Here is a 13,357-nt window from a genome sequence, read left to right as displayed (position 1 = left end):
GAGTCTGGCTCTGTTGCCCAGGCTGGAGTGCAGTGGCCGGATCTCAGCTCACTGCAAGACCCGCCTCCTGGGTTCACGCCATTCTCCTGCCTCAGCCTCCCGAGTAGCTGGGAGTACAGGCGCCCGCCACCTCGCCCGGCTAATTTTTTTTGTATTTTTAGTAGAGACGGGGTTTCACCGTGTTAGCCAGGATGGTCTCGATCTCCTGACCTCGTGATCCGCCCGTCTCAGCCTCCCAAAGTGCTGGGATTACAGGCTTGAGCCACCGCGCCCGGCCTCACCTGGCTAATTTTTTATATTTTTAGTAGACGGGGTTTCACCGTGTTAGCCAGGATGGTCTCAATCTCCTGACCTCGTGATCCACCCGCCTTGGCCTCCCAAAGTGCTGGGATTACAGTCGTGAGCCATCGCGCCCGGCCTCTTTGGTGTTTATATTTCATCACGCACACGAATGGGCTGTTATTCTCAGTTACACGTCAGGTTCTGGTGAGCTCGATTCATGTAAGCTAACTCCCGGACAAGTGTGCCTTCTCGGTTTGATGGCAAAACCAAGCTTCTGGGCCAGGGGGTCCTGCCCCACAGGGATCTTACAGGGTGAAGGCTCCAGACATGCCCAGACAGCCACCAGGGTACTGGTCCTGTATGCACCATCCTGACCATCAGCCAGGAATGTCACCATTTTCTAAGATGCTCTACAAATCTGAACATCTCAAGGTCAATATTTGAGGTATAGTTCAGTCACTGCACTCCTAGCTTGGAAGTCCTAAGCAATGCAATAATTTATTTCTGTAATAATGGCCCTCACCTATTAAACCTGTCTCCAAGTTGCTTCTTCAAATCTAGCTGGGTGCAAACAGCAAATCTCTGCAATTACTGTTTACACTTCTCACAATGTCCTACACGGCCTGCACTTTTAAAAGATTGGGCGCAGTGGTTCTCTCCTATAATCCCAGCACTTTGGGAGGCCCAGGCGGGTGGATTACCTGAGGTCAGGAGTTCAAGACCAGCCTGGCCAACATGGTGAAACCCCCTCTCTACTAAAAATACAAAAATTAGCTGGGCGTGGCAGTGCATGCCTGTAATCCCAGCTACTCTAGAGGCTGAGGCAGGAGAATCGCTTGAACCCAGAAGGCAGAGGCTGCAGTGAGCCAAGATGGCACCACTGCACTCCAGCCTGGAGGACAGAGCGAGACTCCATTGCAAAAACAATAAAAATAAAATAAATAGAAGATGGGCCTCACTCCTCCACGGGGCCTTGGTGCACTGAGCTGCAGGTGAAGTCAGGGGCTCTCTCATTCGTGAAGTGTTTGTGCGTGTACATATTTGGTTAAAATATTCACTCAACATTCTGTGCATGCATGTTTTATAAAACAAGATATCTATTTTTTTCATCGATCCGATTGGCACAGTCCTAAAGTGTGACAACACGCTGAGCTGTCAGGGGACTTTGAAACACTGCTGCCGGGGGTGTGACTGTCACAATCCTACTTAGCAATACCCGCTAGACCCGGACATTCCAGGCTTGATGGATAATATAAAAAAAATTAGGCCGGGTGTGGTGGCTCATGCCTGTAATCCCAGCACTTTGGGAGACTGAGGCAGGCAGATCACCAGGTCAGGAGATCGAGACCATCCTGGCTAACACGGTGAAACCCCGTCTCTACTAAAAATACAAAAAATTAGCCGGGTGTGGTGGCAGGCGCCTGTAGTCCCAGCTACTCGGGAGGCCGAGGCAGGAGAATGGCGTGAACCTGGGAGGCAGAGCTTGCAGTGAGCCGAGATCACGCCACTGCACTCCAGCCTAGGCGACAGAGCGAGACTCCATCTCAAAAAAAAAAAAAAAAAAAAAAAAAAAAAAGTCATTCCCTTCACTCTCATGAGTCAACAATATAAAGCCAAAGGGAACACTGTGGTTTGATATAGGCGATGTTTGGTTGAAGCCTGGTTTCCCCTGTAAAGATGCAGGTAGAGGAACCGGAGCCAGCTGTGGCCGGACAAGGGCCCCTCTCCCTGTGTCACCGGGGTTGCCAGCACACTGGGACGAGAGGACTTGGCCATCTGCCCACATGGGCGGCTTTTTCCTTCTGCCCCAAGGCTAGGACTTAATACCTGACTGTTAATTACACTGCTCAGCTGCCACGGGCCTTGAGAAAAGTCAAGGCTGGGTTCTCTCTGAGCATCCAGCACCTAGCCTGACTCTCCAAGGCTCATGGCCTGTGAACTCCGCAGTGTCCCCAGGGGAAGGTGCCACCTCCGAGATGTTCCTGTGGTCCAGCTCTCCCCTGCATCCCAGACTAACCAGCGTCCTCTCTGCAAACTGTCCTCGTTGCCCTCAGAGACATGGCTTCCTTTTGGTTGCAAAACATTGTAAAAATCGTATTCGATCAGGTCTCCTCCTCCCCAGCCCGCAGTCACTAGCACCCCCTCCCACGACAAGCAAAGGCTCCTGGTTTTCTGGGATCCCCTCCCTAATTTCTGTGCAATCGCAAGAAAGCGTATACGTTCGTCCAGTCTTCCTTCCCTCTCGTGCTCTGTGGGAGCACACCACACACACTGTTCTGCACCTCATTGCTTTTTCCACTTAACAGCGTGTCCTGAAGCACTTCCCAAGTCAAAATTCAAACACCGCTCATTCCCGCCTTGCCACCATGTGGCATTCCACTGGGATACTTCAACGGGGAAGCTTTCTGCCCGGGGCATCGAGGGTGTTCGGTGCCTTTGTTATTGTGGTGTTGCTGTAGATAACCAGGTCCAGGAATGCTATGCTCACCAGGGTGCTATGTAATTTTTTTTAAATTCAAGCAATTCTCTGCCTCAGCCTCCCAAGTAGCTGGGATTGTAGGCGCCCGCACCATGCCTGGCTAATTTTTGTATTTTTAGTAGAGACGGGGTTTTACTATCTTGGCCAGGCTGGTCTTGAACTCCTGGCCTCATGATCCACCTGCCTCGGCCTCCCAAAGTGTTGGGATTACAGGTGTGAGCCACCATGCCCGGCCGGAAATGAGTATGTTTAATCCAGCATTATTCATTTGAAAATGTTTTGGTCTGAAAACTTTTAAAAACAAAACGGTTTCTTTTTGTTTCTTTAGTCACAGGAGCCAAAAGGAAACGCATCTCCTGGTTGTGTGACTGCTGCGGGCCACCTGGCTGTGGGTGCTGTGGGACCAGTCTGTCCCTCATTCCTTGGTCCAGCCTTTCTTGAGCGCTTGCTGTATGCCAGGCTCTGTGCTGGGCACAAGGGGTGGAAACTACGAAAGGTGGACGTGAGGTTAAAGCTCAGCGGGTGAGCCACGTGCCACCACAGTGCCCAGCTTTTGCCTTCCGGGTCCCGACACCTGGTCACCCTGGGTGGTTTTAGGAATGAAGGCAGCACCTGTGTCTCCAACGCCCTGCCCCGAGCCACGCATCCATCCCCAGAAGTGACGGGATGCCTGGAGGAGGCCTCTTCCTCCCCTTCCTTTGGAGATTAAAACAGAATTTCAGTTGGAATGCAGCCCTCAGGCAGAACAACTGGACGGGATGGGGTTTCCGCACTCAGGTGGTGATACTGCAAATCAAAGGGACACCTTTACCTCCCAAAGAGACCTTTCTCTTTACCCTGCTCTCTGTTTCTACTTAATCCTGCCAGGAAATCTGAGCAGAAAAGCCTCACTCCTCCCAGTGCCGCAGTGTTGGAAAGGATTTAAGAATCGCTGAAATCTTATCAAACAATGAGGGAGCTTTCCGGATGGAAGCCTGGACCCGGGGCTCCAGGTGCACCCTCTGTCCCAGAGATCCGGTGGACCCAGAAGGAGGCGCGTGGGGCAGGCCTGCCACGGACCCCTGGGGTTCCCGCGTGTCCTCACCGCCTGTGGCCCTGCAGTACCTGAGTGCCTCCAGCACTGCCCTGTGCGCCTCGTCACGGTGCTTCATGCCCACCAGGCTGGTGGCCCACTGCTGCAGGATGCGCCTCTTCTCCATGCTGATGGCATCGATCTCTGTGCAGGCCTGCAGCCAACGGGGGAGAGGGCAGGAACGGCTGTCTCATTTCATTTGCGAGTAAAGCCCAAGAACACTGGAGCCTCACATTCCCAAATCTTCCTCTTTTCCTTCTATCACCTACTTTCCTTGATCATGCATCCGCAGAGGAGTAAACATGAGCCTGAATGTAGCTTTCAAGATAACCCGCACCTGCTTTGAGCCTTTGCTCAGGGCCTGTGGTGCTCAGTGCTTGGGAATGAGGAGGGAGAGGGAAGGCAGGAGAGGGAGGAAGGGGGAGGGAGGAGGGGGAAGATGAAGGAGGGAGGAGAGGGAGGAGGGGGAAGATGAAGGAGGGAGGAGGGAGGAGAGGGAGGGGGGGAAAATGAAAGAGGGAGGAGGGGGAAGATGAAAGAGGGAAGGGGAGAGAGAGTGGGGAGAGGGAGGAGGGAGGGGAGGAGGGAGAAGAGGAGGGGGATCCTGGCCAGCATCCGTGAAACACCATTGTGGGGTTGGTGGTGTCATTGATTCGGGCTGAGATCCTACAGGATGGGACGGGCCCAGCACTACTTCCTGTAGGGAGCCCACGATGGAAGGAGGTGTTTGTCTCAAGAATGACCAGACCTGGATGCTCTCGTCCAGCCAGGAGAAGCAGGGCTGCCTAGACTGGGAATGAGGAGGCACAACTGGACAGTCAGGTGTGGGTAGGTCAGGCAGGCTGAGGGAGGCTGGAAGTCTAGGGGCATCGTGGGGGGCGGGGAGGGGCCACCTGCAGTAAGGGCTTGGCCCCATGTAGGGAAGGGGCTTGAAAACGAGGTGGGTGGTTCAGGAATTTACTCCAAGGGCAAGGGGAGTTCCTTTATGCCCGGGGCACAGAGGTTAAGGCTGGTACAGCTGCCTGGGCTGAATCTCACCCGCTGTGCCTCAGTGCCCCCAGCTGTGATACAGGTACAAGAGTGGCACCTACATCCCGGGGCTGTCGGGTCAAGTGAGTTGAGGCCTGCATGCCCAGCACAGCCTGGATCGTGGTCTTATTTTGAGTGGTGTTTGGGATTCTTGATGAGTCATCCCCTAATGCAAAGCACTGTGACTTTAGCAAGCCGGCGGCCCGAGTCAGCCAACTGGGGCATCCTGCGGAACGCCAAGTCCCAGAAGTGCCGGCACGCCGTGACACCCAGACAAGCTTGGTAGACAATGACTGAAGCCACAGTGCATTAGAACATCACAGGGGAGCCGAGGGCAGCGCCAGGCATGAGAGAGGCCATCGCCCTGGAGACACCACGCTTGGTTGTGAGGGTTTCTGAACCATCTATTCATTATGATATAACCTAAAAAGGTGTGAATTAAGTACACCACGATGAGGGGGACTGGTTTTTCCTCTCACAGACACTTACTTAGGATTACTGAGCAGCCTAGGAAGGGACATTGTGTACATCCAGGGACTGGCTTCCCTTTTGTCTGTAGTATTTCCTTGTATTGTAGCTGACATGTTACAGCTCTCTCTCTGGGGTACAGAGTGATATTTCGCCACTTGTGTACTGCTTGAATCAGGGCAATTAGCATATCAATCACCTCCAGCAATTGTTATTTCTTTGAGTTGGAAACATTCAAAATCCTCTCTTCTAGCTATCTGAAAATGTACAACAAATTCTTGTTAACTAGGCTGGGTGCGGCGGCTCATGCCTGTAATGCCAGCACTTAGGGAGGCTGAGGCAGACGGATCACCCGAGGTCAGGGGTCTGAGACCAGCCTGACCATGGGGTGCAGGTGTCTCTTGGATGCACGGACTCCCTTTCCTTTGGATAAATGCCCAGTTGTGGGACTGCTGGGTCACAGTTTTGTACTGGGGTAAGTTATTCACAAAGGAGGCTGCTCTGTGCCATTGGGCAGTGGGAGCCGGCCCAGGCAGCAGGTGGGCACCCAAATCCAGCCAGGATGCACCTTAAACCGAGCCTGTGCGGGGCCTCCCCATGGTGTCCCCAAAGCTGCCGGCCGCGGCCTGGTTGACTGAGGTGCAGGTCAAGGCATAAAGGCGGAAAGATGGCTGCTGGGCTCTGTCACCTGTGCCTTTAGACCTCAGTTTTTCACAAAGGCAAGTGTTCGGCCAGTGTGAATAGAATGTGCAAATAAGCAAAAAGAAAATGAAAATGCCAGTAATCCTACCACTTAGAGATAACCATTTCCAGCTTCTCACCCCTGTGATTGTGTGTGTGTGAAATCAAATTCTATATATTGTTTCATAAGCTCCTATTACTTTTTTTTTTTTTTTTTTTTTTTTTTTGAGACTCTCGTCACCCAGGCTGGAGGGCAACGGCACAATCTTGGCTCACTGCAATTTCCGCCTCTGAGTTCAAGCAATTCTTCTGTCTCAGCCTCCCGAATAGCTGCAATTGTAGGCACTCACCACCACGCCTGGCTAATTTTCGTATTTTTAGTAGAGACGGGGTTTCACCATGTTGGCCAGGCTGGTCTCGAACTCCTGACCCTTAGGTGATCCGCCCACCTCGGTCTCCCAGAGTACTGGGATTACAGGTGTGAGCCACCATGCCCAGCCACATTAAAAATTAATGTATTGTGCCAGGTGCAGGTGTATTGTGCCAGTGCTGCCCATAATCCCAGCACTTTGGGAGGTTGAGGCGGGGGGATTGCTTGAGGCCAGGAGTTCCCAACCAGTCTGGGCAACAAAAAGAAACCCCGTCTCTACGAAAAGAATAATAATAAAAAAAAAAATTAGCAGGATGTGGTGCCGTGTGCCTGTGGTCCTACCTACTTGAGAGGCTGAGGTGGAAGGATTGCTTGGACCCAGAAGTCTGAGGCTACAGTGATGGCCCCAGTGCACTCCGGCCTGGGTGACAGAGTGAGACTTTGTCTCCAAAAAATGAAAGTAAGAAAATAATATCGACACAGGTTTCCATGTCAGTAGAGCTCTTTTTGGTGGGGTATATTCTGATGCACAGGTGTATGAAAATGGGCTTCACTAACGTCCCCTTCTTGGGGTCCTTCTTTCTGATGACACAGAACACGGTGATGAGCGCCATCTCCCCCATGAGTTTCTATTCATTGTATTTATTTATTTGGAGATGGGGGTTTCGCTCTGTCGCCCAGGCTGGAGTGCAGTGGTGCAATCTTAGCTCACTGCAGCCCTGACCTCCTGGGCACAAGTGATCCTCCTGCTTCAGCCTCCTGAGTAGCTGGGACTACAGGTGGCTTTACTGTTTTTAACATACAAAAATGGTATCTGCGTACATCTTTGCTAGGTTCCTTGGAATGGAGTCTAAGCCATGGCAGGGTGCGGGGTTAGGGTTAGGGTTAGGGTTAGGGTTAGGGTTAGGGAGTGGCTGCATATGACCATATTGCCCTGGATAAAGATCTTGATAAAGATAAAGGCCAATCTGTATTTTCGTGGTCAACAGCAGGGAGGGCTCATCTCTCCTTATCTTTGCCAACTCCGTAGGGGACTCCCTGTCCTTTGGTTACTTGTGACTTCACTCGATGAACGGGGGGCCTGCTGTTGCCCCCGCACTGTTCCGGGTGCTGGAAATGAGAAATGAACGAAGTGCGGGCGGCTCCCTTCCCTGGGGGAGGTGCATGGAAGAGAGGGCGGCAGGTGCAAAAGGAACCACGTAGCCCACCTGCCTCTAGGGTGTGGAAGCCCAGAGGCGCGTCTCCTTGGCTTTCAGCATCTCTTCACATCCCTGGATTTACTAAAGGCTGTGAGTTGTCTTCTCCTGCCTGTCTCCCTACCTTCATCTGGTTTGTGGGGTCCTTAATCTACAAAGGTTTTATTGAGGGTGTGATTGCCTTCCTAGTCTTTTTTGTTTTGTTTTTTTGAGATGGAATCTGGCTCTGTCATCCAGGCTGAAATGCAATGGCATGATCTCGGCTCACTGCAACCTCTGCCTCCTGGGTTCAAGCGATTCTCCTGTCTCAGCCTCCCAAGTGCTGGGATTATAGGCACGTACCACCACGCCCAGCTAATTTTTGAATTTTCAGTAGAGATGGGGTTTTGCCATGTAGGCCAGCCTGGTCTTGAACTCTTGACCTCAGGTGATCTGCCCACCTCGGCCTCCCACAGTGCTGGGATTACAGGTGTGGGCCACCGCACCCGGCCCCTCCTGGTCTTTCCCTTTAAGGTTCCTGCTTTTAGTGTTATGCTTCGCAAGGCCTCCCCGGCCCAGGATTATATAAATATTTTCATTTGTTTTCGTCTGGCACATTTTCCCCCATTTAAATACTTGATTCCATCTGGAATTTATTTTAGTGTCTGGTATGAGGAAAAGATTTAATTTTTTCCCAAATGATTAACCAAATGTCCCGACATCATTGGATGCATAATTCATTCGCTCTCTGGTAATTTATAATCTACTAGGTTTTTATATAAACTCCGGCTTGCTTTGGGGCTCTCATAGGCTTCAATGTTTTGCCTGTCTATCTTGTAACACATTATTTTAGCCTCTAGAACTTTATGGTTTTGTTTTATTTTAGACAGGGTCTTGCTCCTTAGCCCAGGCTGGAATGCAGTGGTATGATCATAGTTCACTGTAGCTTTGACCTCCTAGGCTCAAGTGATCCTCCTGCCTCAGCCTCCTGAGTAGCTGGGACCACAGGGGCACACCACCATGGTGGGCTAATGTTTTATTATTATTTTATTTTTTTTGTAGAGACAGGGTCTCACCATGTTGAACAGTCTGGTCACGAACTTCTGGGCTCAAGCCATCCTCCTGCCTCAGCCTCCCCAAGTTCTGGGATTATAGGTGTGCACCACCTCGCCTGGCCAGAGCTTTACTGTATACTTCAATGTTTGGTGGGGTGATGCTAGGGTGACCTGCCATCCTGCTGTGTCCAGGACCCCCTGGGCTTAGCATGGAAAGTCCCTTGTCTCGGGGACCCCTCGGTCCTGAGCAGAGTGGCATGGTTGCTTGCCCCATTTGAATCTTCTCTTCCAAAACCATTCTTGGCTAGCCTTCCTAATTTATTTTTCAGAAAAAACTCCAGAATTGTTTGGTTAATTAAGGGATTGTTTGTTCCTGGGATTCTGATTGGGACGTGCTCTACTTTAACTGCATTTGCAGCTGGAGACACCAGTGATGAGTAACGCCTAGCCCTGGGCCCTCCCTTTCCCCCTGGGAGCCCAGCGTGCTCATCCGTTCCTTCAAGTCCTCTTCCATCTCTTTAATCGGCTGGGCGTGGTGGCTCATGCCTGTAATCCCAGCTCTTTGGGAGGCTGAGGTGGGTGGATCACCTGAGGTCAGGAGTTTGAGACCAGCCTGGCCAATATGGCAAAACCCTGTTTCTACTAAAAATACAAAAATTAGCCAGGCGTGGAGGTGGGCGCCTGTAGTCCCAGCCACTCTTCTGCGGCAGAAGAATTGTTTGAACCCGGGAGGCGGAGGTTGCAGTGTGCTGAGATCGCACCACTACACTCCAGCCCGGGTGACAGAGTGAGACTCTGTCTCAAAAAACAAATAAACAAACAAACAAAAAAATTGTTTCCTCTGTGTCATTCCTGCACCCGTGAACGCAGATGGTGACTCACATATTTTTTTTTAAGTTGCAGTAACTTTGGTTTCTGGTGCTGCCACTACAGACCTGAATCTGGGGCTGAGAGGGAGCAGCTTCCACCCACTTTGTCCCCTCCATTCCCTACTCCACATGGTGCGGAGATGTAGGCGCTACCCGGAAGGCCGGCTGCCCACATGGGTGAGAATTGTTAGAAAGACTTCAGTCCTCCCTGGAAGGGGTCCCTGCAGGCTAAGGAACTTGCCAAGCATCCCCCCAGCAAGCTGGCCTTGGCGGTCATGAAGAGACTAGAGTACCTGAACCCTGCGAGGCCTTCTGTCACCCACTAGCCAGGGAAGGACTAGGAATCCGGGCCATCCACCTGTCGGCATCTACTGTGGCCCTGCCATGGGGAGGGCCCGACGTTTGCAGATACTGAAGGAGATGTAAGGTGGCTGCAGTCACTCATCCAGCAGACGGGCAGGTGCAGTCTAGTAGACCCACCAGCACCCCGTGCATGAGCACTCACTGGTGGGTCAAACACTGAGAGCGGCAGGGACTGCTCTTACCTCACTCACTGCTTTCCTTAAAATCCGGGTGTCCTCAGCTTGGGCCAAGTACTGAGCCTCAAACAGAGCAATGTCTTCTTCCAGCTGCTGGGCTCGAGTGGTGAGCTGGTCCACATACAGGTCCTGGGAAACAGGATGAGAAGCAGCCCCGTCAGGAGGTGTCCGTGGCTGAGGGCCTGTTCTCCACCAACCCTTGATACAAGTCGAGGCCACCCAGGCTGGCCACCACCCCTCCGGCCGGAAGCCTTCAGGCAGGAGACAAAGCTGAGCCCCTTTTTGAAGCTCCATGGTCTGGTGATCATTAAATGTGTCAAGTTTGCAGAATACCTGCTTTTTCTTCTCGATTTCTGCCCGGATCCTCTCCGTCTCGGCCTTCTTCACCACTTGCTTCATCACACGGATGTCGTCCCGCATATCCTGGTCAATGTTCTGCATGTAGAAGAGATGCAGGGCCAAGTTCTCCATCTCAGTCTGCAGAGCTGCCACTGCAGGTGGGGCGGGGGGTGGTGGCAGAGAGAGAGAGAGAGAGAGAGAGCGAACGAGTGTGGGGAGGCTGTCCCAGCGTCCCCCATGCAAAGACCTAGGAGGAGGCGGGGAACAGCTGCCCTGGGCACCCTTCCTGCCATTTTTGGGTGAGAGTGGGAAACTGCTTTTAAACTATCAAGACCCAGACTTCGTCAGCAAAGAGTTTACAATCTCATGGAAGAGACAAAAATATACAGAATCTACATCCACAAATTGCAACAAGCTGTTCCATTCCCCACCAAGTCTCAGAGATCCTCCCGGTAGTCTAAAGAGACGTTGAAATGGTGCCAGGTGGTAAGGCTTCGGGTTGATTGGATAGATTTCTTACCACTGAAAGGCTGGCAACCTTAGGTGGAGTCTTAAGTCCCCTGGGAGGAGACCAGAGCATCCAGGGCAGGCTGAGCTCCACGGACGCCCCTGCACTGACGCCGCCAGGCAGCAGCGCGGGGCAGAGAGGACGAGGCTGGAAAAGGCAGCACCTTCCATCCCAGTAAGTGACAGATTTATGTCAGTGCTCTCAGAGGACGCCAAGGCCCGAGGAACTGATTCCTTTAACAAAACTTGCATGAGATGAATTTCTAAAGCTACAGTACCAATTTATTGAGGGAGCTACATGTGGCTCAGTACTTGTTTACCCACCGCACAGAGCACTCCTTTTCAGTGGCTGGATCCAAACAGAAAACGGAATTACAGGGCAAAAGACTGCTGGACGCGTATCATCCTGGAGCCAGGTGTGCTCGAAGGATACAGCTTAAACTTGCAAAACCATTTTGGCTGGGCGCGGGGTTCACGCCTGTAACCCCAGCACTTTGAGAAGCTGAGGTGGGCGAATCACTTGAGGCCAGGAGTTCAAGACCAGCCTAGCCAACATGGTGAAATCCTGTCTCTATTCAAATTACAAAAATTAACAGGGCATGGTGGTGCACGTCTGTAATCCCAGCTACTCAGGAGGCTGAGGCGGGAGGATCACGCCACTGCACTACAGCCTGGGTGACAAAGTGAGACTCTGTCTCAAAAAGAAAAAAAATGCAACCTGTGCATTAATATAGTTTGCAGTAGCTAAATTTCAAAGTAAATTTCCTTTAAGTTCTCTTTGGGGACTTGCTTCTTTTTTTTTTTTTTTTTTTTTGAGCCCAGGAATTCCAGATCAGCCTGGGCAACACAGTATGACCCTGTCTCTCTCTCTCTCTCTCTCTCTCTCTCTATATATATATATATATATATACACACACACACACACACACACACACACACACGTATATGTATATATATAGAGACCAGCCTGCATACATATATGTGTGTGTGTGTGTATATATATATACATATATATAGAGAGAGAGAGAGAGAGAGAGGGAGAGAGAGAGAAGTAGCCAGACCTGGTTGCGCGTGCATAGTCCTAGCTATTTGGGAAGCTGAGGTGTGAGGATCACTTAAGGCTGGGAGTTCAAGGCTACTGCGCCGTTGCACTCCAGCCTGGGCAACAGAGCAAGATGCTGTCTGGAAGAAAACAAAAGCGAAAAGAATCCACGAGAATCTACGTTGCCTCTGTGGAGGGCCCTGGTGGCTGGGTGGGAGAAGGGGCAAAGAGAGGAAAATTTTCTTTTCGTTGTAGAGCTAGCTCTTGCATTTTGAACCATTACTTTTCCAAAATAAGTAAATAATTATGTTGAGTAAATTTAGGTTCACCCAAAACATCTCACCATGGATGGTAACGGGAATTGCAATGGATTTATTGCTAATTTGGAGGGAAATGGCGTTTTTATATCACGCATCTTCCCAGCTGGTAACGTGGGCACTCCATTTATTTAAATCTGTTTTATGACCTTTCATAAAATTTATTGTTCTTCTTCAGATAGGCTCACTTATTCCTTGTTGGACTTATTCCTGGACTTAGTTTAAAGTTGTTATAGCTATTATGAATGAGCTGTTTAAAAAATTGTAATTCCTAACTATATTACTGGTGTAGAAGAAAACTATAGAGCTGGCATCCAGCTACTTTATTGATTCCTTACTGTTTCTACTGACTTTTTTTTTTCATTAGTAGAGGTTGAGAGTTTCAGTATTTCATTCCTAGATCCATATCTCATTTCTTTCTCTTATTTTCTTTGTGTTGCTGGAGCCTCCAAAACAGTCTGGGGTAACTGCTGTGCTAGCAGGCCACCTCATCTCGTTCCTGATTTTAAGTCTAGTCTTTCCACTGGATCACATTTTCTTGTTAGCTTCTGATAAATACTTAGAACTTTCTTTCTAAGTATAAATACTTAGAACTTTTCCTATTTTGGGATGGATGATGAGTTTTATTAAATACCCATTTGGCACACACCCAGGAAGCCTTTTTTTGTTGGCCAGGCTGGAGTTCAGTGGCACAATCTCGGCTCACTGCAACCTCTGTCTCCCGGGCTCAAACAATTCTCCTGCCTCAACCTACCGAGTAGCTGGAATTACAGGCGCCTGCCTCCAAACCTGGCTAATTTTTTGTATTGTTAGTAAAGACAGGGTTTCACCATGTCGGGCAGGCTGGTCTTCAATTCCTGACCTCAGGTAATCTGCCCGCCTTGGCCTCCCAAAGTGCTGGGATTACAGCCATGAGCCTCCGCGTCCTGCCTCCATCCTTTAATTTATAAATATAATGCATGAAATTAGTAGATTTCCTAAATGTGAATTATTCCTGTGTGAATTCCAGAAGTAAATCCTACTTATTTTGCTAAAGTTTTGTTCAGGATTTTCACTCTTCATACGTGGGGCCACTTTACAGTTTCCTGTTTGTATGCTGTCAGCGTTTGCAGCCAGGCTTTCACTAAGCATCG

General features: G+C 50.5%; 1 protein-coding gene across 3 annotated transcripts in view; it reads right to left on the bottom strand.

Annotated features, from left to right (window-relative positions):
- LOC105469267 (coiled-coil domain 40 molecular ruler complex subunit) overlaps window positions 1-13,357 on the bottom strand; it is a 62,164-nt gene that overhangs the window by 31,661 nt on the left and 17,146 nt on the right. For all 3 annotated transcript variants that reach the window (XM_071081771.1, XM_071081773.1, XM_071081772.1), the window contains exons 8-10: window positions 10,353-10,510; window positions 10,026-10,148; window positions 3,866-3,987 (exon numbers count right to left, since the gene is read on the bottom strand). In XM_071081771.1, the coding sequence (XP_070937872.1) occupies window positions 3,866-3,987; window positions 10,026-10,148; window positions 10,353-10,510 (403 nt within the window). The remainder of the gene's footprint in view (window positions 1-3,865; window positions 3,988-10,025; window positions 10,149-10,352; window positions 10,511-13,357) is intronic.

Source organism: Macaca nemestrina, chromosome 17 (genome assembly GCF_043159975.1).
Source record: "Macaca nemestrina isolate mMacNem1 chromosome 17, mMacNem.hap1, whole genome shotgun sequence".
NCBI lineage: Eukaryota > Metazoa > Chordata > Mammalia > Primates > Cercopithecidae > Macaca > Macaca nemestrina.
Note: the sequence above shows the minus strand (reverse complement) of the source record. Positions and strands in the feature narration are given on the sequence as shown.